This window comes from Martes martes (assembly GCF_963455335.1).
Source record: "Martes martes genome assembly, chromosome: 16".
Taxonomy (NCBI): Eukaryota; Metazoa; Chordata; class Mammalia; order Carnivora; family Mustelidae; genus Martes; species Martes martes.
This window is the reverse complement of record NC_137904.1, coordinates 45,261,081-45,285,400: the sequence shown is the minus strand read 5'-3', so window position 1 is coordinate 45,285,400 and position 24,320 is coordinate 45,261,081. Positions and strand designations below refer to the sequence as shown.

The 24,320-nt window shown below is 47.0% G+C and overlaps 1 protein-coding gene across 1 annotated transcript in view; it reads left to right on the top strand.

Moving 5' to 3' along the window:
* Positions 1 to 18,500, top strand: part of STAT5B (signal transducer and activator of transcription 5B) — a 67,073-nt gene extending 48,573 nt beyond the window's left edge. The window contains exons 5-19 of the mRNA XM_080827075.1: positions 776 to 950; positions 3,764 to 3,894; positions 4,164 to 4,315; positions 4,755 to 4,910; positions 5,331 to 5,510; positions 5,902 to 5,989; positions 6,070 to 6,192; positions 6,984 to 7,076; positions 9,906 to 10,112; positions 10,916 to 11,010; positions 11,113 to 11,243; positions 12,933 to 13,103; positions 14,886 to 14,937; positions 15,273 to 15,380; positions 15,899 to 18,500. Of these exons, the coding sequence (XP_080683201.1) occupies positions 776 to 950; positions 3,764 to 3,894; positions 4,164 to 4,315; positions 4,755 to 4,910; positions 5,331 to 5,510; positions 5,902 to 5,989; positions 6,070 to 6,192; positions 6,984 to 7,076; positions 9,906 to 10,112; positions 10,916 to 11,010; positions 11,113 to 11,243; positions 12,933 to 13,103; positions 14,886 to 14,937; positions 15,273 to 15,380; positions 15,899 to 16,025 (1,989 nt within the window). The 3' untranslated portion in view covers positions 16,026 to 18,500. The remainder of the gene's footprint in view (positions 1 to 775; positions 951 to 3,763; positions 3,895 to 4,163; positions 4,316 to 4,754; positions 4,911 to 5,330; positions 5,511 to 5,901; positions 5,990 to 6,069; positions 6,193 to 6,983; positions 7,077 to 9,905; positions 10,113 to 10,915; positions 11,011 to 11,112; positions 11,244 to 12,932; positions 13,104 to 14,885; positions 14,938 to 15,272; positions 15,381 to 15,898) is intronic.
* The last annotated feature ends 5,820 nt before the right edge of the window (positions 18,501 to 24,320 follow it).

Here is a 24,320-nt window from a genome sequence, read left to right as displayed (position 1 = left end):
AACCCACTGAGCCACCCAGGTGCCCCCTGATCCATAATCTTGATGAGATTATCACCACAAAACAATGTGGGCAAGTGTAAAATAATTTAATCCCAACTGAATGGTTTTTGAGTAAAGGCATGCTCATATTCAGGTGAGATTACTTAAGAAGGATTTTTGCTGAGCCCCCTTTCAACCAAGTGTTGAAGGAGTGGCCGAGACCAGGTCACCTAAATGGCTGGATCCATAAAAGCCTTATTGACACCTCCCCTGTAACTTCATTTTGGGGCTCTCTAGGATGCTGTCTGTGAGAGGTTCTTCCCCGTTACAAGAAGGTCTTGAGTGAGGACACAGATGATGTGCGTTCACACAGCCTTGTTCCCTGCTGTGTCTCTAGCACCTCACCCAGTCCATGGCATCGGGTCGGTGAACGAATGTGGAACGAGGGGTCACCATCATTAGTCTGCAAACCCAGATAACTCCTGGATGTGCTGAGTTCTACTCTCTCCAGAGAGGGCTTAGGTGGACTCTGTTTGGGTGACTCTGGTGGAGGCCAGACTGTCATAGAAATTTCTAGTGTGGCTTAAGAAGATGTCACGGTTGGCCAGATCACCTGTTTTCCCTCCTTTTCTGCCCTCCTCCGCATCGGTTCTCACAAATGATGTGTGCAGTTCCTCTGACTCAAAATTCCACTTTTGGGATTTCAGCCAGGTTTGAGATGCTAGCATTGGCTTTTCCTTCATAAGGTTTTCTTCCATCCTCACTGTGGCCTGCACTCTCCCCATTCTGTTTCCAGGGTACTTCTCCAGTTGGAAGTCTTGCTGACACCATGTCCCAGAAGCACCTCCAGATCAACCAGACGTTTGAGGAGCTGCGGCTGGTCACACAGGACACGGAGAATGAACTGAAGAAGCTGCAGCAGACCCAGGAGTACTTCATCATCCAGTACCAGGAGAGCCTGCGGATCCAGGGTAAGGCCCGCACGGCCAGGGCAGTGTGTGTCACGAGGGCTAGAAGGAAATTCAGGTCAGATTGGAAGAGAACCAGGTTTCCGTTTAGAGGCATTCTCCTTTCTCTCGAGTAGCAGGGATTTGCCCTAAGGTTGGGGCAGGGAGGAGGAGGCTTAGGAAGGGGGAGAGGTCACAAGCTTGCCTTCAGGGAGTGTGGGTCTCACTCAGGTTTCTCGCACCCATGTTCTTCCTGGTCTGTTGGGGAAGACATTTCCACCTGTGGGAAGAAGTTCACAGTCTAGTAAAAAAACAGTTTTGTGTATAATTGATGTTTCATAAATGCTGCTTTACTGAAATGTTAAATTCTCTAAGCAGGGAAAGTATAAGGGCTAAGAGCTGTGTTTGTAATGACAAATGTTTAATGCTGTTTTGTGTGGTTATTCAGAGGCTGTCCTGGCAGCTAAAGGACAAAGCTCCCCTTCCTTGTGTAAATCCTGCTAGGTACCTGGGTACTGAAAACTTCAGCAGTAGGTTCTGGGTCGCCACTGGGGCCCCCTACTGACCGTGTAGGAATTTGACAGGGTGACTTTAATTTCCCTCTCCCTGCAAACAGGCCCCACAGAGAATCTCCGAAAAGCCTCTGCTTGATCAACCCGGCTATACAGACGCATGGCCATCTCTGTCCAAGTGCTTCTCTAAGACTGTGCATGTGGGTCAGTCTTACAGCTGTCTTGATATTATTTATTAATAACTCCATCTCCCTCAGTAGAATATAGTCTTTGAGAAGGTATTGTGTCTTACATCTCTGTACCCTCAGGCTCGCACTTTGCCTGCACCATACCAGGTGTTGAGTAAATGTTGGTGGGATTGTTCCAGCATGTCTTCCTCCATCTGAATCCATCTCAGACTGACCTCAGGGAAAGGGTGACCCTCTTCCTAGACTGGGGTGCAGGAAAATTCAGGCTGTCAGTTCTACCCCAGCCTTTGATGGTTGATAGTTCTTCCAGTCCTCTTCTTGGGTTTTCTGTTTCCTATTTATGGGTTTGCATTAGATTCTGCTTTGGGTTTCTACCCATCATGCAATGTCAGTTCAGTCTCATTTATCAAGTTGACTCATCAGAAATGCAGACTATTGCTCTGTTTGTGCAAGAGAAGGCTCAGCTCCCTCCAGTGGAGCAGAGAATTGCCTCCCATCTCCTGACCTCCCTCCCAGAAGCTTCCACAGAGTGCCAGGAGAGACCTAAGTGGGTCACTCGCTTAGGGAGGTTGGACCCAGGTGTGGGGATCACCAGCACCCCCTGTGGGTGGCAGGATTTCTGAGGTGGCCTCAGACTACTCTGTGTGCCACGGCTGGACAGTAGTCTTCTCTCTCAGTCCCCAGTCATGGGATCAGAACCGTATTTCCAGTTCTCTTCCAGTGCTGGGGCTTCTCCGGGCTGTCTTGAGTTGCTTTCGTCTGTCCCAGCTTGTGTGTCCACGAGGGATCAGAACCGTATTTCCAGTTCTCTTCCAGTGCTAGGGCTTTCCCAGACTGTCTCGAGTTCCTTTCGTCTGTCCCAGCTTGTGTGTCCACGAGGCAGGGCCTCGGTCAGTGTGACATGGCCCTCGACCATGACATGCTGATGCTCCCATCTCCTTGTCTCAGCCCGAGTGAGGACACTGGGATACTCAGCAAGACGTTGGGCAGGCCGTGATAATCCCAGCGTGGAGGACAGTGGTTACCTTTGGAGGCCGGGATGGGTTTGCAAGCAGGGAAGGACGTACAGGTGGCTTTCCCTGTGGTTTCTTCAGCTGGGTTATCAGTACGCAGGTGTTCCTTGCATCACTCTTTCTACCTTCCCTGGGTCTGAAGTGTCATAATAGATTTTTTGTAAAACGGTAAGGAGGCCTCCCTGACTCCCTCTTCGTGCCATGGATGAGAGCCCCACGCTAGCGTGGAGAGAAGCTGCCTCCCTGTCCTGAGAGAATCTTGCTGCTTCTGTGTCGCTGCCAGTGGGCACTGGACATTCCCTCCCTCTCGCCACCTTCTCCTTCTGTCCCTGTGTGTGCCTGTCTGTGCCTCTCCATCTCCTTCTGGTTGGTCTGCTGAGCTCACGGTCACCCAGCCAGGACAAACCAACATGTTAGGCCCCTGCCAGCACCTACAGAAACCCCTTGTTCCGGAGGAGAGGCTGCTCCAGGGGCGGGACAGAGCCTGTGGGGCGGGGGCTTCTCTGAGGGGGCCCTGCTGTGTGGGGTGGGACTGAGCAGCCGCTTGTCTCTGGCACCCTGTAACCTGCACTGGAAGCCACTGCCCAGGAAGGACCAGCTCTCACCTTCGGGGCCTGCGAGCTGGGAGGTTCCTTGAGCCTTTGGTGGATCATCACTTACTTATTCCCTGTCGACTCACTGAGGCAGGGGCCAAGATTCTCCCATTTTGCACATGGGTGAACTGAGGCCCAGAAGAGGGAAATGATTTGCCCGAGGTTCCCCAGTTAGTCCATGGTGAGGGCACACATCGAACCAGGCAGCAAGGCTCCACGCTGGAGCCCCGTGTGGCGTGAGGAGGTCTGGGCAGGCGGCTGTGTAGACTAAGAAGGGAAGGGAGGCCTCGGGGGGCTGTGCCCCCAGACTTCCATCTGCGCAGTCCGTAAAGGGGAGATCAAAGTCGAGAGGCCAGAGCCCAGAGCCCGCTCAGGTCTGGCTCCCTTGGCTGCTAGAGCCCCAGGTTGCCATTGGTCCGATGTTGGGCAGACCGTCAGGGCCTTGCCTCCAGAACAGGTGTTGGTGTTCTACTGGGCTTCCTGCAGGAAGCCAGGAAATGATGGTCGCGGGTGTCCCATCGCCTCTTCTAGCTCAGTTTGCCGGGCTGGCCCAGCTGAGTCCCCAGGAGCGTCTGAGCCGGGAGACGGCCCTCCAGCAGAAGCAGGTGTCCCTGGAGGCCTGGCTGCAGCATGAGGCCCAGACGCTGCAGCAGTACCGCGTGGTAAGTGCGGTCTGCGTCCTCTGCTCCCAAGCTCGGAGGCCCACATCCCCGGCCATCCGGGGAGCCCGAGAGAGGGCTAGGGCCGGGAGCAGAGCGGGACCCTGGAGAGCTGGAGGCCAGAACCTTCTTTCCTGTGGGGAGCATGTGAGGCAGAGCGGGTTTGGGAGAGGGGAGGGCCTGTGCCCGGGGCCTGGTCCCCAGCCCTGCCTCCCGAGGGAGGGCTGTTCCGTGGGAGCCCAGAAGGGCCTGCTGTCCCCACCTGCCTTCAGGAGCTGGCCGAGAAGCACCAGAAGACCCTGCAGCTGCTGCGGAAGCAGCAGACCATCATTCTGGATGATGAGCTGATCCAGTGGAAGCGACGGCAACAGCTGGCCGGGAACGGAGGGCCCCCGGAGGGCAGCCTGGATGTGCTGCAGTCCTGGTAATGGTGTTTGGGGGTGGCCGGGGGCAGGGGGGCTGCTTCTGGCGTCTCCTTGGGCAGCCAGCTCTCTCTGTGCCGCAGCAAGGCTTAGTTCACCGGGGGTTCTGGCTCCTGATGCCGGCTTTGGGGCCCCCGTCGTGTGCCATGTGCCCAGGAAGGGAATCCCTGTGCTGGGGAGGGGGGCAGGGCTGGGTGTGCAGAGTGAGCCTCAGGCAGAGCGGACCGGTTCCGGGGTGCTGGTCCCACGCAGCTCTGTGTTCCTGAAAGGCGGGGGGCACTCTGCTCCGCGGTCAGGAGTGGCGGCTGAGGTGCAGAACCTTCCAGGATGAGGGAGGAGCTGGGTCTTGGGGTGTCCTCCCCAGACTGGGGCCTCTCGGCCTCGAGCCTGGGGCGTGGGGTGACACCATTGTCCTCCCGGTGGCCTGGGGCTCCCGTGCAGGTGTGAGAAGTTGGCCGAGATCATCTGGCAGAACCGGCAGCAGATCCGCAGGGCTGAGCACCTCTGCCAGCAGCTGCCCATCCCCGGCCCAGTGGAGGAGATGCTGGCTGAGGTCAACGCCACCATCACAGACATCATCTCAGCCCTGGTGACCAGGTGATTGCTGCCTCCAGTACGCCCAGCCCCTGGATGGTTGGTGTGGAGCCGGCCGGTGTGCTTTGCCCACCGGGGTTGCAGTAGGAGGTCTCTCATTGGAGTCCTTGTCTCTTTTGCCTTGGGCCCCCATCCCTCTCTGTCCTCAGTTGCAGTGGCTGCTTGGTGTTGACCTTGCCCAGTCTCTGTTGTGGACGCTCCGTGGACTACCCTTGTCCCCCCCAGCCTGGGCCAGCTGCTGAGTCATGTCACTGCCTCCCCTCCCACCACCTCCTCTGACTCTCGGTGTCCTCCCTGGGAACAGGAGCTGTGCTGTGTGCCCTTCCTTTGCCTGCCGAGCCCCGGTAGCCTCCCCACGTCGGTGGGCAGGTCCTGTCCCCTGAGTCAACATCACGTGTGGTCTGGTCCCTTGTGTCCCCGCAGCACGTTCATCATTGAGAAGCAGCCCCCTCAGGTCCTGAAGACCCAGACCAAGTTTGCAGCGACGGTGCGCCTGCTGGTGGGCGGGAAGCTGAACGTGCACATGAACCCCCCCCAGGTGAAGGCCACCATCATCAGCGAGCAGCAGGCCAAGTCGCTGCTCAAGAACGAGAACACCCGCAAGTATGCATGCCCTCCCCCTCATTCTGGCGCTTTCAAGGCTTTACAACAGGAACAATGTCCTCCAGCCTCCTAGTCAGCACTCTGGATGCTGCCAGTCCTTGTAGGAGCCCCGTGAGCCCTTCTGGCCTCTTCTGGCTCAGAGAAAGCATACAGGCTTTCCTTCTATGGAAAAAGTACATGAATTTCATTCATTTAGTAGGAATATATCCAAGAACATTTCTTTTATGTTAATGTATGTTTATATCTTGTATATTTTATGGAGCTAACATTTCCTTTAAATGATATCCATTTTTACAACCTTCTTTGTTGGGTACCCCCCCAATATATTTTCTACCCCACATTTACTGACACACTGGGAGGGTATTGTGTCAAGTCTCTGTCTGCTCTGCAGTGACTACAGTGGCGAGATCCTGAACAACTGCTGTGTGATGGAGTATCACCAGGCCACCGGCACCCTCAGCGCGCACTTCAGGAACATGGTGAGCATGGGAGAAGGAAAAGAACAAATCTTCCCTAGTTGTGTGAGGGCTCTAACCCTTTTTGTTTGTCTCCTTTGCAGTCCCTGAAACGAATTAAGAGGTCTGACCGTCGTGGAGCAGAGTCAGTAACAGAAGAAAAATTTACAATCCTCTTTGAATCACAGTTCAGTGTTGGTGGAAATGAGCTGGTTTTTCAAGTCAAGGTAAAGCCCTCCCTCAGCTGTGTGGTGTGTGTGTGTGTGTGTGCGTGCTTTGTATTACAAAAAAATTATTTTGATCACATAGTGTCTTAACCTTCAGTGGACAGAAAGTGGGGAGACCTCATCCTTAAAATTGTGTGTCTTAGATTCTCTTAAGATCTGCAGTAACAGGAAATAGCAAATTGAAATAGCTGGAGGGTGCCTGGGTGGCTCAATGGGTTAAGCCTCTGCCTTCGACTCAGGTCATGATCTCGGGGTCCTGGGATCGAGCCCCGCATTGGGCTCTCTGCTCGGCGGGGAGCCTGCTTCCCCCCCTCTTTCTGCCTGCCTCTCGGCCTATTTGTGCTCTCTCTCACTGTCAAATAAGTAAATAAAATCTTTAAAAAAAAAAAAAAGAAGAAGAAGAAATAGCTGGAGATATAGGTAGGAATGAATCAGGGAAACATCACTCCAGATAACTTTGAGTAACAGTTGTAGTAAGTTTTAGACATTTGTTATTTGCTATTTTCTTCTAGAAATACTCCATACTTTCTCTTTTCTCTCTCATTCTTCTTTTGAGAACCTTACTGCCTCCTTCAGAAGTATCTAAGCCAACACTTCTTAAAATATCTAAAATTTGTAAGATTGCACCACTGTGAAGAGTCCTGTGATTCCTGGAGCCAATCAGGTTCTCTATTCGAGTGTGACATTTACTGAAACTGAAGAGAGAATGAATGTGTTGTGATAAAGAAAAAGAAGAGCAAGAGAGGAACGTGTCGCTCTTGGCACTCAGCCTTTCTCTTCTGTGTTTCTAGACCCTGTCCCTCCCAGTGGTGGTGATCGTCCATGGCAGCCAGGACAACAATGCAACGGCCACCGTCCTCTGGGACAATGCTTTTGCAGAGCCTGTGAGTGGATTCCCTGAGCCTGTGGGTCTCAAGATCCTGACTCTGGTGTCATGAATCTCTTTCATGTGTTCTCTCCCAGAAAAGCATAGAAAAGCGCAGATTTCTGTAGTGGGAGGCAGAGCAGAGAGTATGTGGAGAATGGAAAGAGCGTGGGCTTGGAATCTGGCCAAGGGTTAAACTCACACCCCACCATTTCCTCATGTTGTGACCACAGGGAATTCACTTTCTCTCTTTGAGCCTAAGTTTCCCCAAGTGTCTGTACCATAGGGATAGTAGTGGTCCATAGTGCTGGTAGAAAGATGAAATTAGGTAACATTCAGGGGCACCTGGCTGGCTCAGTCAGGAGAGCATGCAAGTCTTGATCTGGGGATCATGAGTTCAGGTCCCATTTTGGACACAGGGTTTACTTAAAAAAATAATAAATGAAATTAGGTAACATAAAACAAAATGTTTGTCACGCAGTCACTGTTCAGCGAATAGTGTTTTGAATCCTTGGGTCAGACTGTGAGTGGAGTTTGGGACTCCGGAAGGTGGACCTCTCAAGCGCCACTTAGAGTTTAGCAGTTGCTTCCTGCCCTCTTCCCTCCAGTCGATGAGGGTGCAGTTTAATGTCTTCTCCAAACTTTAGGTTCTGTGATTCATACCAACTCTCATGAAGAATGAGATGCTTTGTCTAAGGGAAGGAACGTGGTTTTGTGGGTCTGTGCATCAAACAAACACTCTCTGACCACTCGTGTGCACTTGATGAGCGCTTTCAAAACATTTCATCGGGAAGAGCTCTAGGTATCACACATTTCCAGCAGCAAGTACTCCATGAAAGCCTGATAAAAGGTTCTGGTTGGCATTCAGGATATAGAATTATGTCCTTCTCTCACATACTCTAACATGAAGAGTCTCAGTGAGTTCTCTCAACAGTCGTCTTTACAGGGGCCCCTGGGTGGCTCAGTCGGGCAACTGCCTTCAGCTCAGCTCAGGTCATGATCCTAGAGTCCCAGGATCAAGTCCCACATCGGGCTGCCTGCTCAGCGGGGGTCTGCTTCTCCCTCTGACCCTCTGACAGTCCTCTTTGTAGAACAGTATTTTTGCTGCAAAGGTGAGATTTATAGCAGAAATTCTCCCATGCCCATTCTACAGATCCTGAGTTTGAGTCTTCTCTTAAAACTGCCTGCAGCAAGTCCTGATAAGCCTCCTGGATAGGGTTGCCGCCTCTCCTCTCATTCCTCTCCCTGCCTGTCCACCAAGCTCATTCCTCATGTCACGTTGGCAGCTCTTGCAACATGTCATTGCTAAATAAATTGCCTAAATTTAGGCAATACCTAAATAAATAAGCATTTTTAGCATTTTCAGTTGTGTTAATGACTAGTGTACATCTTATGCTCTTTTAAAATAAATACATACTTGTGGGGATTTACTCTACAGATATATTTCCATCTGTGTCAAATGACATAAGTATGTTGCAGAATTGTTTATAATAGCTAAAGATCACTGGGCTGATACATAGATGTCCATCTGTGGGGGCCTGGCTAACTATAGTATTGTTCTTCCATACTGTGGAATATTTAGCAGCCACAGAAGAACATGTGTTTATATGCTAATGTAAGGTCTTAAAGATAATAAGTGAGAAAAGGGAGAGGTAGAACATGTGGATTATATGCCATTATATATATATAATGTATATAATATATATAAATAGATGAATATATATATTCACTCATTTATTTATTTTGTTTTTATTTAGAGAGAGAGTGCATGAGCAGAGGCAGGGATAGCAGGAAAGGGAGAGAGAGATTCTCAGGCAGACTCCCTGCTGAGCATGGAGCCCAATGCAGGTCTCAGTCTCACAACCCTGAGATCATGACCTGAGCCAAAAATCAAGAGTCGGGTGCTTAACTGAGAGAGCCACCCAGGTGCCCCCATTTATATTTTTAAAAAGGAAAAGTTATATATATTTCCCGGCATGCATAGAATATCTTTGGAGGCATACACAATAAACTAGATGATATATTCTGGGCAGAGGAACTGGGCCGCTGGGACACAGTGTTAAGAAAATGACTTCCCGGGGCACCTGGGTGGCTCAGCCTGTTAAGCATCTGCCTTAAGCTCAGGTCATGTTCCCAGGGTCCTGGGATCAAGCCCCACATCCACCTTCCTGCCCAGCAGGGAGTCTGCTTCTCCCTTTCCTTCTGCTGCTCTCTCTCTCTCCCTCAAATAAATCCTTAAAAAGAAAAAAAAGACACATCACTGTATAACCTTCCGTACTTTTTAAAGTTTTACATTATGTGATTCTGTTGCCTATTCCAAAAAAAATTTTTGTAATAATGGAAAAATATAATGAAGTACCGTGGCTGAATGGGATGAAAACAGTTTATTAAAAATCCATATTATAACCTGCTTCTCAATTACAAGTGGTTCAACTCAGTTTCCATTCTTCCACATAAAATTTTTTCACATTGAGCTGGGTTCAAGGATCACACTTGTGCACACGCACGTGTGAGTACACACACGCACACAATTCTCTCTGCCCGCCGCTAGTGAACCAGTTTGAGTCCTGTTCCTGTTTTGGTTCACGTTTTGGTTCTGTGGCTCTTAGAATATAGGATGAGACTGGAGGTTCAGCAGCTCATTTACAGAACACCATAGAGAGCTTGAGGGTACCTCCTAAGTTGTCTCACAGAGCTGCCTATGTCAAAAAAGTTAGAATTTATCCTCAAGCTCAGCGAGACAAATGTTTGTAACTGCATTGAGCCATCAGTGTTTTCATTTTGCGGGTTGAGTGAATAAATCATGCAACTGTTTTCTCATAAGATTCCTGGCTTCCCTCCTCCTTAGGGCAGGGTGCCATTCGCCGTGCCCGACAAAGTGCTGTGGCCGCAGCTGTGTGAGGCGCTCAACATGAAATTCAAGGCCGAAGTGCAGAGCAACCGCGGCCTGACCAAGGAGAACCTCGTGTTCCTGGCCCAGAAACTGTTCAACAGCAGCAGCAGCCACCTTGAAGACTATAATGGCATGTCCGTGTCCTGGTCCCAGTTCAACAGGGTGAGGGACCTGCCGCCAGCTGTCCTTGGATCAGTCCCTCCAAACTAGATGCCTTCCGGAGGCTTCCAGCTCGGGGCATTTGTTCTTCATGACTCTAATAAAATGGGCCCCACGTAATAGGGAGCTCCTGAACAGATGGATAAGCACATAATTTTTTATGTAGAAAATTCGGTCTTTGAATATTTAAGTAAACTGGGCTTTGTGTGCAGCTAGTGGATTTTTTTTTCCTTTATAAAGGAAATAGAGCAAAGCAAATGACAGCATGTCTCACAAGAAGTAAAGCTTTTGTGATCAGAAGTCCATGGGTCTTTCCCATGGACTCTCAGATGCTCCCTGCTGCGTAATCCTGCAGAGCCAGGCTACCGTAGGGCCCTCAGCCCACCAGAGGGAATGCTGAGGGAGGAAGTGTCTCCCCCAGCATCGGGTAATTGAGATGTCACCTGTCACATCTTTGACTTTCAATCCACCTTTTGTTTCTTTGCGTACACCTCCATCCCCAGGTGTTTTAAATGTCCTAATTCATAAAAGTAAAGGACGAGTCAGCCCAAATCCAAGTGAAGGTGTTTGTAGCAGGGGGCCACTGGGTGTTGGTAACTTCTCTGTTTTCCCTTCTCTCCTCCTCTCTGTCCGGTGTTTTGACGGTAGGACCATTTGGTAAAACTTCGACAAACATGTTTATTTGTATGATTCTGACAGTGTAGATGTTTGTTTTTCATTTAATTTTTTTCAATTTAAGTATTTGCGGGCAATAATCTAGGTGTTACACTTGGCCTTCTTATGCTCATTGTTGTATCTCCAACCAGGAGAATTTACCAGGACGAAATTACACATTCTGGCAGTGGTTCGATGGTGTGATGGAAGTGTTAAAAAAACATCTCAAGCCTCATTGGAATGATGGGTGAGAATTGTCATTTCCTAAGTCAGCCAATAGAGTATGAAGCTCTTCTTTCCGCTGTTAAAACATCACATCTGTTTCTCCTCTTTGGCCTCTGTGATCCAGGGCTATTTTGGGTTTCGTGAACAAGCAACAGGCCCATGACCTACTCATTAACAAGCCTGATGGGACCTTCCTGCTGAGATTCAGCGACTCTGAAATTGGCGGCATCACCATTGCTTGGAAGTTTGATTCTCGTGAGTTCTCTTCCTTTTTAGAACATATTTTGGGGGTGCCTGGGTGGATCAGATGGTTAAGCATCTGCCTTCGGCTCAGGTCATGATCTCTGGGTTCTGGGATCAAGCCCCACATCAGGCTCCTGGCTCAACAGGGAGTCTGCTTCTCCCTTTACCCTCCCCCATCTCAAGTGAATAAATAAAAAATCTTTAAAATATGGTTCTAGTTAGCTGCTTTTGTTGAAAAATTACTTCAACAAATGACTTACTGAGCACTAATTATGGGGTCAGTTCTGATGAAGGGCCCGCAAATGGATCACCATGATGCAGCTGGGGTAGCAAAGCAGCCTGCATAAAATCATACCATGGGAAACACAGTTATTAATTCTGAGAGACAAATGTGTAACAGTGAAGTGGCTACCTGTCATACAGCGTTCTGTCCACAATCTGAGCTTCTTCCCTTTTGAAATGTCTGCCTTATTACTGAACCAGGAGCTTATTCCAGTGAAGAATTACTTGGATGATTAGGGAGTCATTAGACTGGAAGTAATGTGCTATTTTATTTTATTTTTTTAAAGATTTTATCTGAGAGAAAGATAGAGATAGCGAGAGAGAGCAAGAGCAGGGAGGAGAGGGAGAAGCAGGCTCCTCGCTGAGCAGGGAGCCTGATACGGGGCTCGATCCCAGAACCCTGGGATTGTGACCTGAGCTAAAGGCTATGCTTAACCAACTGAGCCACGCAGGTGCCCCAGAGTAATATACTATTTTAATTATTCCTTTATCCTAATCAACATAAAGGCATGGCCACTGACTATTTCCATCCAAGAACAATTGTTTTCTCTGATCCTCACAATAAGTTAAGAGTAGCTCACTCATTTTTTTGCAACTTAAAGATACTAGCAGCTTTTCATAGCTCTCATGCAGCCTCTGTATGACGTGGACATGCTTCCTGACTGTCTCATGTACTTTTGTACAGGGATCAAGGCTTAGAGTCAGTAAGAACTATTTCTTCTGCAGAGGAACTGAAAACCATTTGAATGAAACTACCTGAGATCATGAATCTCTAGGGAAGTGCTCTGTGCATTACCAGCTTATATCCCCGTGGCTTTCTTTTTTTTTTCTTTTTTTTTTTTTTAAGATTTTATTTATTTATTTGACAGAAAGAGATCACAAGTAGGCAGAGATGCAGGCAGAGAGAGGAGGGGGAAGCAGGCTCCCTGCTGAGCAGAGAGCCCAATGTGGGGCTTGATCCCAGGACCCTGAGACCATGACCTGAGCTGAAGGCAGAGGCTTTAACCCACTGAGCCACCCAGGTGCCCCTCCCCGTGGCTTTCTTAAATAATTGAGCCACAACCTCATTTGGTCTTTTTTTTTTTTTTTTTAAGATTTATTCACATATTTAAGAGAGAGTGGAGAGGGGTAGGGGGAGAGGGAGAGAGAACCCCAAGCAGATTCCCTGCTGCAGGTGGAGCCCAACATGGGGATGCATCCCACAACCCTGAGGTCACGACATGAGCCAGAAATCAAAAGTCAAACGCTTAACTGTTAAGACTGAGCCAACTAGGTGACCTACAACCTGTGGCTATTTTTAAATGGAGATCTTTATTGGGACAGTTCTAATATAGAGCTTTGATTTGTAGTATATTTGGGTTTTAAGATTTTCTGTTTAGAAATCTGCTTAGAATATGATTATTCTGTTTATTGTTCTAGAGGAAAGGATGTTTTGGAACCTGATGCCTTTTACCACCAGAGACTTCTCTATCCGGTCCCTGGCCGACCGCTTGGGGGACCTGAATTACCTCATCTACGTGTTTCCTGATCGGCCAAAAGATGAAGTGTACTCCAGATACTACACACCAGTTCCGTGCGAGCCTGCCACTGGTAACGGTGTTCGTGCTCTGATTGGGTTTTGTCGTGATTTTCGTTTTTAGTTTTACGTGTGTATGTGTGTCTGTCTTGCAAAAAAACCCACACAATTAGTATTTAGTTATTGGTGTTCAAGCATTATTCAGGGGAGTTGTAAATCCCAGACTATATTCTTCGGTCATATCTGCTGCTAACCCAAATACCAAATGGAAGGGAACGAATTGCTTTTATTATTTTTTTTTTCAAATTGTTTTTAAAACAAGCTTAGATCAAGTAAAATTAGAAAGATAAAATTTGGGGCACAGGAGTGGCCCAGTCGGTTAAGCATCTGCCTTTGGCTTAGGTCATGATCTCAGGGTCTTGGGATTGAGCCCCATGTCAGGCTCCCTGCTCAGTGCGGAGTCTGCTTCCCCTCTCTGCTTCTTTTCCTGCTTGCTCTCTCTCTCTCTCTCTCAAATAAATAAATAAATTTTTTTTTAAAAAGATAAAACTTGTTTTTCAAAACAGATAGTTTTAGTGTTTTTGTTCATAGAAGTATTCTGTATTAATTGTAAAATTTCCAAAAAAGTTTGGAACAGATTAGGCATTTATCCTAGGGAAATAGTCAAACAGGATGCATGCACCAGGTTATCTCAGTGAGTTTGTTTATGTACGTGCGCACGTACATATGTATGTACATACGAATGTATGTAGTAAGCTACCCCCAACGTGGGGCTTGAACGCCAGATCTTGACATCAAGAGTTGCATGCTCTAATGAATGAGTCAGCCAGGTACCCCAGGTTATCTCGATATTAATTCACAACAGAAAACTGTGAATAACCTAAACTGTAAGTCTCTCAAATAACATCAAATCAACATACAGTAGAATTCTATGCAGTCATTAAAGTGATGTTATAAGATTGTATTTACAGACCTGCTCAGCAGGGAGCCCGTTTTTCCCTCTCTCTCTGCCCGCCTCTCTGCCTACTTGTGATCTCTCTCTGTCAAATAAATAAATAAAATTTTTAAGAAAAAAAAAAGAGTCGATGCTTAACCCACTGAGCCACCCAGGCGCCCCCACACCAGCATTCTTCTTAACCAGCCACAGGGCATGGACAATACAGGATGAGTGACCATCTGATTAACCCCAAACGCAGAAAGCGCAGGGAAACAAAAGAGCACACAGATACTTGACTGATACTCCCTTTCCTAAAAGAGGAGATACTCAGAGTGACTCTAGGGACCATCAAGTGAGATTCATTCCTCTCTCTGATTTCTCGGTACAACCCCTGACGAGTATTTGTACATCTTCCGCTTAAAGCTCTTCAGTGATGGGAAATCAGTTCTTCCCAAGACAGCCCCTTTCTTTTGTGGGCGGTTCTAATTATGACAACATCCTTTCTGTGATTGAAAATTTGTCCCCTACTGCTCTCCTCAATTTATTCCCTGGGACACAAAGCAAATCCTGTCACTCTGCTGCGTCTATAACTTTAAACTTTTAAAATATTTTTTCTTTTTATACTTAGTGTACAATTAATGCTTGGTTTGGATTTGTGCTGAAGTACATGTTTTCTGTGGTTTGAAGAATTTATTAACACATCCAAGCCAAATCAGAAGATATTTTAATTTACACTTTTAGTATTAAGGTTTCTAGACCAGGTTCTCCTAACAAATTAAAATATTAAGTGCTTGTATCAGATTCTAAGATAGAATGAGGTAGTTGTGTACTATCTTGAGAAAAGATGTGATTCTTAAGGGAGGTTGCATTTTTATTTCATTGAGAACTTTGCTTCTCATCACTGTTTCCCCCTTGGCAGCTAAAGCGGTAGATGGATACGTGAAGCCTCAGATCAAGCAAGTGGTCCCTGAGTAAGTACCCAGGGTCTGGCTCTGGTCTCCTGCTGCCTCCTTTCTCTCTCCCCTAGCCACCCTCACCCCTCAGCCCTGTTCCTCCCACTCACCAGCCCTGCGTGGCCCAGCCCTTCCTTCCCCGCCTAAAACCTGGCTTAGCCCTAGAGAGGGAACTGGGCTTAGTCTTAATGGGACCAGGACCCAGGGCCCCACTCCCACAGCTGGAGTTCCAGGCCCAGTGGGTACTTTGTCCTTCCACACCCCCAAAAAAGGTGTAAAAATGTCCCCCGAATCCCTCCCCAGGTCAGCTGCTGCCCAGAGGCCGCTAAGGCTCTGCCATGTTTCTCCTGCAGGTTTGTGAGTGCGTCTGCAGACTCTGCCGGGGCCAGTGCCACCTACATGGACCAGGCCCCCTCCCCAGCTGTGTGCCCCCAGGCTCATTATAACATGTACCCCCAGAAGTAGGTTGTGTTCTGATGGGGCTCTGCGGGGAGGTACTGGGTACCTGGCCTCAGATTGGGCATCCTGAGGGCTAGTGGGTGAAAGGCCCCAGATCTCCTGTGGGTCTGAGATCACCCAGGCTGGGCTCTAGCATGTACCCAGGTGGGAGAGAGATTTGACCGGAAGATATTGGTAATTTAGAGTGGATTTGGGCAAATGTTAAATACTCCCCTCTCTCAAAGTGGAGATTTTTCTTGTTCTGTGTGAGGGCCAGATGGGCTTTAGGTGTGTGGACAGCCAGGGTTAGGTGTGGACAGCTGTGTGGGTATTGTAGTTTGAGTCTGTCCAGATAGCAAAGGATTCTGCTCACCACTGTTTAGATCGTGAGTGTCTTTTCCCACGAAGCCTAGGCAGGGGGTATAGGCAAGCTTGGGCCATTCACCTGGTGGGGTTTGGGGCTTGGGTTGGTCTCTGCTGCTCATCATCGAGCCTCTGACAGCCTTTCCCTTCCCGTCATCTTTTCTGTTTTCCTTCGAAGCCCTGACCCTGTTCTTGACAACGACGGGGACTTTGATCTGGATGACACAATGGATGTGGCACGGCGTGTGGAGGAGCTCTTAGGCCGACCTATGGACAGTCAGTGGATCCCTCATGCGCAGTCGTGACCCCCCACCCCGTCTCCGTCTGCAGCTTCTTCGTCCTCACCAGAGGAGTTACTCTTGTGGATGTTTTAATTCCATGAATCGCTTCTCTTTGGAAACAATACTCATAATGTGAAGTGTTAATACTAGTTGTGACTTTAGTGTTTCTGTGCATGGTGGCACCAGTGAAGGGAGTGTGTGAGTGTGTATGTGTGCGTGCGCACACATGTGTGTTTGAGTTTGCACGTTGGGCTGTTTCTCCCCCTTGCTGTGCAGAGTTCGGTTGCAGCATTGGGGCCACAAACAGAGGCTGTGGTTGTTTCAACCTTGTGCAAAAAGGCAGTAGTTCCACAAACCTTGGAACTTGGCCATGTGTCTGTTCAAGTAAGAGAAGGACATAGGGAGGAGAAAGCACCTCCTCCCTGTGAGGTTTGTCACTGTGTCTGCCAAGCAATTGATACATAACCGTGATCCTCTCTGCTTTCCTTTGAAACGTACAAACTGCCTTTTGAGAAAGAAAGCCGTCCTCACGCCTTCCCTCTCCTCCACCCCTGTTTTCCTGGGTAGGGATGGGTAAAGAGGGAACATACGGTGATTGTTGGGGCAAGGGAGGTCATGGGTTGTCCGATGGGTAGTGGCTTTTTAAATAACACTTAACCCATCTACATGTTCTCTCCCTCACCCCTCCTTCCTTCCACTCTGTGGAATTCTACTCAGCTGTATGTGTGTATACGCGCACCCACACGTTTGACGAATTAGAGGAGAGGGTAATGTAACTGCAGCTTACGACATTGACGTCCTTTGTGTCGCAGCTAGAGTGGAAGACCCAGCTGTGACCCATAGGCGCTGAGAAAGTTGCCTTGCTCCCTGGGACATCTGCCCTCCAGTCTGCCCATCCTTCTGTCCAAGTGTGGGTACTGCGAGGCTCACTGATGACGGCTGTTTGCACATGGTGGTGTTTTATTTCTAAATTGAGACTTTTTATTTTCCTCCTCCCACCCTCATCTGACATCACAATTCTTTCTTCCTGTGGCAGGTCCTGTGCCATTCATACCCAAGTCACCTCGTTTCCCTTCACTGTTCACACGGGCTGTCTTGGGGAGGGGGTGGCAGGAATGCAGTCTGAACCCAGGACCAACATGTTCCTCGGTGTCATTGCCCACTTGGTACAGGCTGCCGGGTGCCAGGCATTGGTAATTTGGGGAAATGCAGTCAGTGGGTTTCCTGGGATATTTGGTAAGCTGCAAAAACCAAAATGAAAACAGCTTCCGTATAACGTTGTCCACAATTTCTTCCATAGCTTTATATCAGATGGAAGGAATGGGCTATGGCAGTCAGGTGGGAAGAGAGGGAAGCAGATATAGCTTTTGGGGTAGGCCTACAAGGCCACTCACCCCTGCCCCCCCCAAAAGAATCAATGACTGCACCCAGGAGAGAATGGTCCTAAAAACCTTATTTTTATACATGTGAGTAAATAAACATATTTTTTTTACAAAAATGACTTCTGAATTTATCAGTGTTTTGATGTTAAAGGAAAATATTCCTCTGTAGTAAATTATTTATTGGAAGATGACTTTTTAAAAGCTGCTGTTTGCCCTGGCTTGGTTTCATACACTGATTTATTTTTCTATGCCAGGCAGTAGAATCTCTCTGCCTCTGAGGAGCAGGCCGACCCCTCCATGATACCAGCATTGACATAGGATGCGGCTAAGCCCTTTACATGCCCCTCAAGATTTGATTAAAATTCTACCGTGAGGATCAGAGCGGTGGGGAAAGGAGAAAAGGAAGCCGGACCGCTCTCAGACCCTGACCTGCCTGTCCCATGGGCTTCACCAACACTGGCCTGTGAGTGCTGCGCTGGGAGTTCCGGGGGCCCTGACAGGTGGGGCCTGACACCCCTTCAGCCCAGACCGGACCCAGCCCCCGGGAATGCTGAGGGCAGAGTTTGCCCTTTACAGTTGGCACTGGTGTTGCGGGTACTGAAAAGTGTGGCTGCCCCGAGCGTAGGGGTCCTGTGCTTGTACAATTGCTGAGCTGTCCTCAGTTTTCCTGAGGCGGTGCCTAGAGATGGGAGAGATTTTTGACTGAAAAGGTGTGCTTGCTATCTGCGTTATATTTTCTCTTTTCTCCCTATTCCTGCAAACCACAAAAGAGGCAGTGGCAAGTTGTACACCTCTGCCTCTCACTTGCTCTCTCTCACTCTCTCTCTCTCTCTCTCTCTCACACACACACACACACACACATGTCATCAAAATATTTCAATGTGTGGAATGTGCAGGGTTTTGTAGGGGGATGGGGAGACTAAAAGTGAATATAACAAAGTAGAAGTATACTTTTTATAATTTTTCTTTTTAAAACTTTGTGAAATTATTTCAGATACATATTTTAGTGTTGAGGCAGATTAGTATATAGCCACCAAAAAAGTATTGTGTACAATTTGGGGCAGTCACAAAATTGTGTATTTTATGTTATAATAAAGACTTCTTCCTCTGAAGGGACAATACTGAGTTCTGTTTTTATTTTTTTCCAACAGGTGGTGAAAGAGGGTAGTTTTGATAGGGAAATATTCAAAATCATCAGTGTGACTGTGAAAAGCAGAACTAGTTGGGAATTGGCTTCAGAGAGAATGTCTTCAGCTTTGATGGCAGAGGGGGCATTTCTGAACTGCCTGTTCATACATAAGATGTTTTAAAAATTAGAATGATAGTCTGTATCTCCTGCCTCCTGATTCCACACTCTTCCTTTTAGAGAGCTGATCCTTGGGGCGCCTGGATGGCTCAGTCAGTTAAGCGTCTCTCTTCGACTTGGGTCATGATCCTGGGGTCCTGGCATCGAGTCCCACGGCATTGGGCTTCTGGCTCAACGGGGATCCTGCTTCTCCCTCTCCCTCTGCTGCTCCCCCTGCACGTGCTCTCTCTGTCTCAAATGAATAAATAAAATCTTTAAAATAAAAGAAAGAAAGTTCATCCTTAAACTTCAGCACATTTCAAGTGTCCACCCTGCACGGGGCATGGTATGTAGGACAAGAAATCATTCTCAAAAGGATTATAGCTGGGAAAAGAGAGCCACACAACCAATCGTAATGGGATATTGGCTTGTGCTGTAGTAAAGTTATCCTGAGGCCGTTACTAAATACAAGATAACATGGAGAAAGGGCACCAATTAACTTGAGCTGACTCCTAAAGAACACATAGAATTAAAAGAGAGGCATTTGGCCAGAGAGACAAGAGCAGGCAGCGGCTGGAGATGGAGGGCAGGATCATCTCCGGGTCATGAGATTGAGCCCAGTGTTGGGCTCAGAGTGGAGGCTGCTTGAAATTCTCTCTCCCTCTGCTTCTGCCCCCACTACCCACTCACGCTTTCTCGTTCACTCAAAATTTTTTTTAAAAAATGATCAGGGCTAGGAGATGTGTATGCAGAGTAGGCTTTAGAACAGAGAACTTCGAATCCTCCAAGGAACTGACTTCCTTTGCAAGAGAAATTCAAGCTTAAGGGTGCTCTCGAAAACACTGGAGGTTTGTGATGAAAGGCAAATGTCAGAAGAACAATAGCTTTATCGGAGATAGAGCCTGAAATGGGGCCAGTTAGTGTGCTACAGAGGGATGGGAAAAGAGACAGCGGAGAGGTGCTCTCTTGGGGTCCGAACAAATCTCAAACCCTGGCTGTCAAACTGTCCCTTCAAAGAAGCCTGAACTTGATTGGATCAATTTCTGGAGCAACTTACTTCCCAAAGCATTGTTGAAAAATAGATAACAATCAGCTAACAGTGCCTGCGGCTTAACAGTGGGTGTGGTCAGGGAGAGAGACCCATCTGTGAAAATCGCCCTAGTTGTGCTAGGGCGACGATGGGTATTCTCAAGTCTGTACCGCCTTACTGACCAGTATCCGGCTTCACACTCTGGAGGCGGGTGTGGGAAGTAGACAGACTCTCTAAAATGATCCAGCCACCCACTAAACAAGTAAATAACATGAACAAGCCCTGGAAAATTCACCAATACATGGAAGTTAAACAACATATTCCTAAATAACCAACTGAGAAAGAAGATTTAAGTTGAAATAGTCACATTTCACAATAAGCAAGTCAAAACTTACTACAAAGTAACAATAATCAACATAGTGTGATACTGGCATAAGGATAGACATATGGACCAGTGGAATAGAATTCAGAGCCCAGAAGGAAACCCATGTGTCTATGGTCAACTGATTTTTGACAAGGGTGCCAAGACCACGCAATGGAGTAAGAATAGTCCTTTCAACAAGCAGTACTGAGATACTGGATAGCCACATGCCGAAGAATGAAGTTGGAGCCTGACATCACATACAAAAATTAACTCAAAATGGATCAAAGGCCTGAACGTAAGAGCTAAAACTATAGAACTCTTAGGGAAAAAATCATAGATAGCTTCATGACATTGGATTTGGCAATGATTTCTAGGCCATGACACCATGAGCAATGTAAGATGTATCGGGCCTCATCAAAATGAAAACTTCTTTGCAGGGTGCCTGGGTGGCTCAGTGGGTTAAGCCTCTGCCTTCAGCTCGGGGCATGATCTCAGGGTCCTGGGATTGAGCCCCATATCGGGCTCTCTGGTAGGTGGGGAGCCTGCTTCCCTCTCTCTCTGCCTGCCTCTCTGCCTACTTGTGATCTCTGTCTATCAAATAAATAAATAAAATCTTAAAAAAATAAAAGAAAAGAAAGCTTCTTTGCATCAAAGGACACTGTTAGCAGAGTGACTAGGCACCCCGCAGACTGGGAGAAAATATGTATAAATCATATGTCTGATAAGGGATTAATACCCAGAATATACAAAGAACTCTACAATAAGAACTTTTAAATGGAAAGGATGCGAACAGACATTTCTCTAAAGACATAGTCCACACGTGGACAATAAGCAGGCAAGAGATGCTCAGTCGTTAGAAATGCAAACCCACAATGAGATACCACTTCTTAACCATTGGACTGGCCATTATCAGAGCAAAACAAAACAAAAAAGCTGGTAGGGCATGTGGAGAAGTTGGAACCTGTGTGCACTGCGGGTAGGCCCGTAAAAAAGAGGGCAGCTGCTGTGAGGATAGCATGGAGATTCCTCGAAAAGTTAAACAGAAAATTACCATGTGATCCAGCACTTCCACTTCTGGGTGTTTTCGCAGAAAAAAATGGAAATCAGGGACTCAAACAGATATTTGTGCATCCGTGTTCATAGCAGTACTACTATTCGCAATAGCTAAAAGATGAAAACAACACAAATGTCCATCAATGGATGAATGGATAAACTAAATGTGGTCTAGACCTAATGAAATATCACTTAGTTTTTAAAAAGGAAGGAAATTAGGATACATGCTACGATGTGGGTGAATCTTGAGGACATTATGCTGAATGAATTAGACGGTAAGGGACAATTATTGTACGGTTACCCTTATATTTGGTACTAGGAGTAGTTAGGTTCATAAAGACAGAAAATAGAATCATGGTCATCAGAGACTGGGGTGGGGGAAGAAAAAGGGGGGTTTTGTTTAATGAGTGGAGTTTCAGTTTAAGAAGATGAAAAAGTTCTGGAGATGAATGGTGGTAATGACTGATATGGTTAAAATGGTAAACTTTATGCTTATTTCATCACCACAAAAAACAAAGACCTATATGTAAGAGCTAAGACTATAAAATGATTAGAAGAAAACATACGAGTAAATCTTCACGACCCCAGATTTTTTTTTTAATATTTTATTTTATTTTTTTGACTGAGAGAGGCCCAGCGAGAGAGGGAACAGAAGCAGGAAGAGTGAGAGAGGGAGAAGCAGGCCTCCCGCTGAGCAGGGAGCCCAATACGGGGCTCAATCCCAGGACCCTGGGATCATGACCTGAGCCGAAGGAAGATGCTTAACAAGTGAGCCACCCAGGCGGCCCCATGACCCCAGATTTGACGATGAATCCCTAGTTATGACACCAAAAGCACAAGCAACAAAAGAAAAAGTAGATAATTGGTCTTCACTGAAACTTAAAATTTTGGGGGTACCTGGATGGCTCAGTTGTTAAGCATCTGCCTACAGCTCAGGTCATGATCCCGGGGTCCCGGAATCGGGCCCCACATCGGGCTCTTTGCTTGGTGGGGAGTCTGCTTCCCCCTCTCTCTGCCTGCCTCTCTGCCTACTTGTGATCTCTCTCTCTGTGTCAAATAAATAAATAAAATCTTTTAAAAAAAAAGAAATTTTAAAATTTTGTACTTCAAGGGACACTGTCAAGAAAGTGAAAAGATGGGGCGCCTGGGTGGCTCAGTGGGTTAAAGCCTCTGCCTTCGGCTCAGGTCATGATCCCAGGGTCCTGGGATCGAGCCCCTGCTCAGCAGGGAGCCTGCTTCCTCTCCTCTCTCTGTCTACCTCTCTACCTATTTGTGATCTCTGTCAAATAAATAAATAAAATCTTTAAAAAAAAAAAAAAAAGAAAATGAAAAGACGACCCACAAAATGGAAGAAAATATTTGGCAAATCATCTATCTGATAGGGAACTTGACTGTAAAATATATAAAGAACGCTTACAGCTTAATAATAAAAGGACAACTAGGGGAACCTGGGTGGCCTAGTCAGTTAAGCGGCTGCCTTCAGCTCAGGTCATAATCCTGGGGTCCTGGGATTGAGCCCCACATTGGGCTCTCTGTTCAGCGAGGAGCCTGCTTCTCCCTCTCTCTCTGCTGTTCACCTTGTTTGTACTCTCTCCCTCTCTCTCTCTCATAAATAAATAAAGTCTTGAAAAAAAAAAAAAAAGACAAATAGCCCAATAAAAAATGGGTAAGGGATCTGAAAAGACATTTCTTCATAGAAGTATACAAATGGCCAGTAGATACATGAAAAAATGCTGGATCATTGGTCATCAGGGACCATGCAAATTAAAACAGACACAAGGGGTGCCTGGCTGGCTCAGGTGGTAAGAGTATGTGACTCTCTCCGTGTTGGGTGTGGAGCCTAGTTAAAACAAAAAACAAACAAACAAACAAACAAAAAACCCACCATACTCAAATTACTTCACACCCACCAGGATGGCTATAATCAAAAAGTCAAGTAATAACAAGTGTCATCAATGCTGTAAAGAAATTGGAACCCTCATATACTGCTGGTGGGGATGTAAAATGATACACCCACTATGCAAACCAGTTCAGCAATTCCTTAAACAGTTAAACAAAGTTCCTTAAACAGTTAAACAGCTATTCCATTCATTGGAATGCGATAATTCCCTTGCATTCATTACATTTTTATGCAAGAAAAATAAAAACATATGTCCAAGGAAAAACTTGTACACAAATGTCCATAACAGCATTATACATGATAGCCAAAAACCAGAAATGACCCAAATGCCCATCACCTGATGAACGGGTAAATAAATGTGATATGACATATCCATACAATCAAATAGTATTTGGCCATAAAAAGGAATGAACTACTGCTCCTTAGCACTACATGACGAAACTGGAAAACATGTTAAGTTGAAGAAGCCAGACACAGGAGACCACGTGTTACATAATTCCGCTTGTATGAAATGCCCAGAATAGGCAAATCTATAGAGAGAGAAAGTAGATTTGTGGTTGCTTATGGTGGGGGTGGGGAGGTGGGAAGGGACTGGGGGGTGATAGCTAAAGGGTAGGGGGTTTCTTTCAAGGTAATGAAAATGTTATGAAATTGACTGTTGGTGTTCCACAGATCTGTGAATACAGTAGAAACCATAGAATGGTCTGCACTAAATGGGTGACTTGTATGGTATGTGAATTATACCTAATAAAGCTGTTCTTTTTAAAAAAAATCAAGTAAAAGACCTAAACAAGGAATTAAAAGGGGTGAGATCAAGGTGGGGCATCCTGACAGCGGTGAGAGGTGAACTGTGCAAAGGCGCTCCACTGTGAAAGGGAGAGAGAGCCCCTGGAAGACGATGAGGGGTTGACGGGAGGGGTTTTAGTGTTCAAGAGCCTGGGTCCAGAGCACAGGAGCAGGGAAGGCTTGATTAACCACAGGCTGCAGAAGAACCTCATTCTAGAACAGAAGTTCTCAAACTTCACAGTGGGAGGGTAGGAGCCTAACCGAGGTGGGCCCCTTGTTCCAAGATGCAAAAAGTCGTCGTGTCATAAAGATGGGAGAAGTTTGTTTTTCCTTGGCATAAACCCTATTAGCTAACACCAGTGGTGACCCCAGTTACCAGGTAAAGTTGGGATGAGCTACCGGTGACAAATGGTACTGTCAAGTCCCCTTCCTTGAGAACTAGCTACCGTTTACCTTTTTTTTTTTTTTTTTTAAGATTTTATTTATTTGAGAGGGAGAGAGAGAAAGCTTGAGATCAGG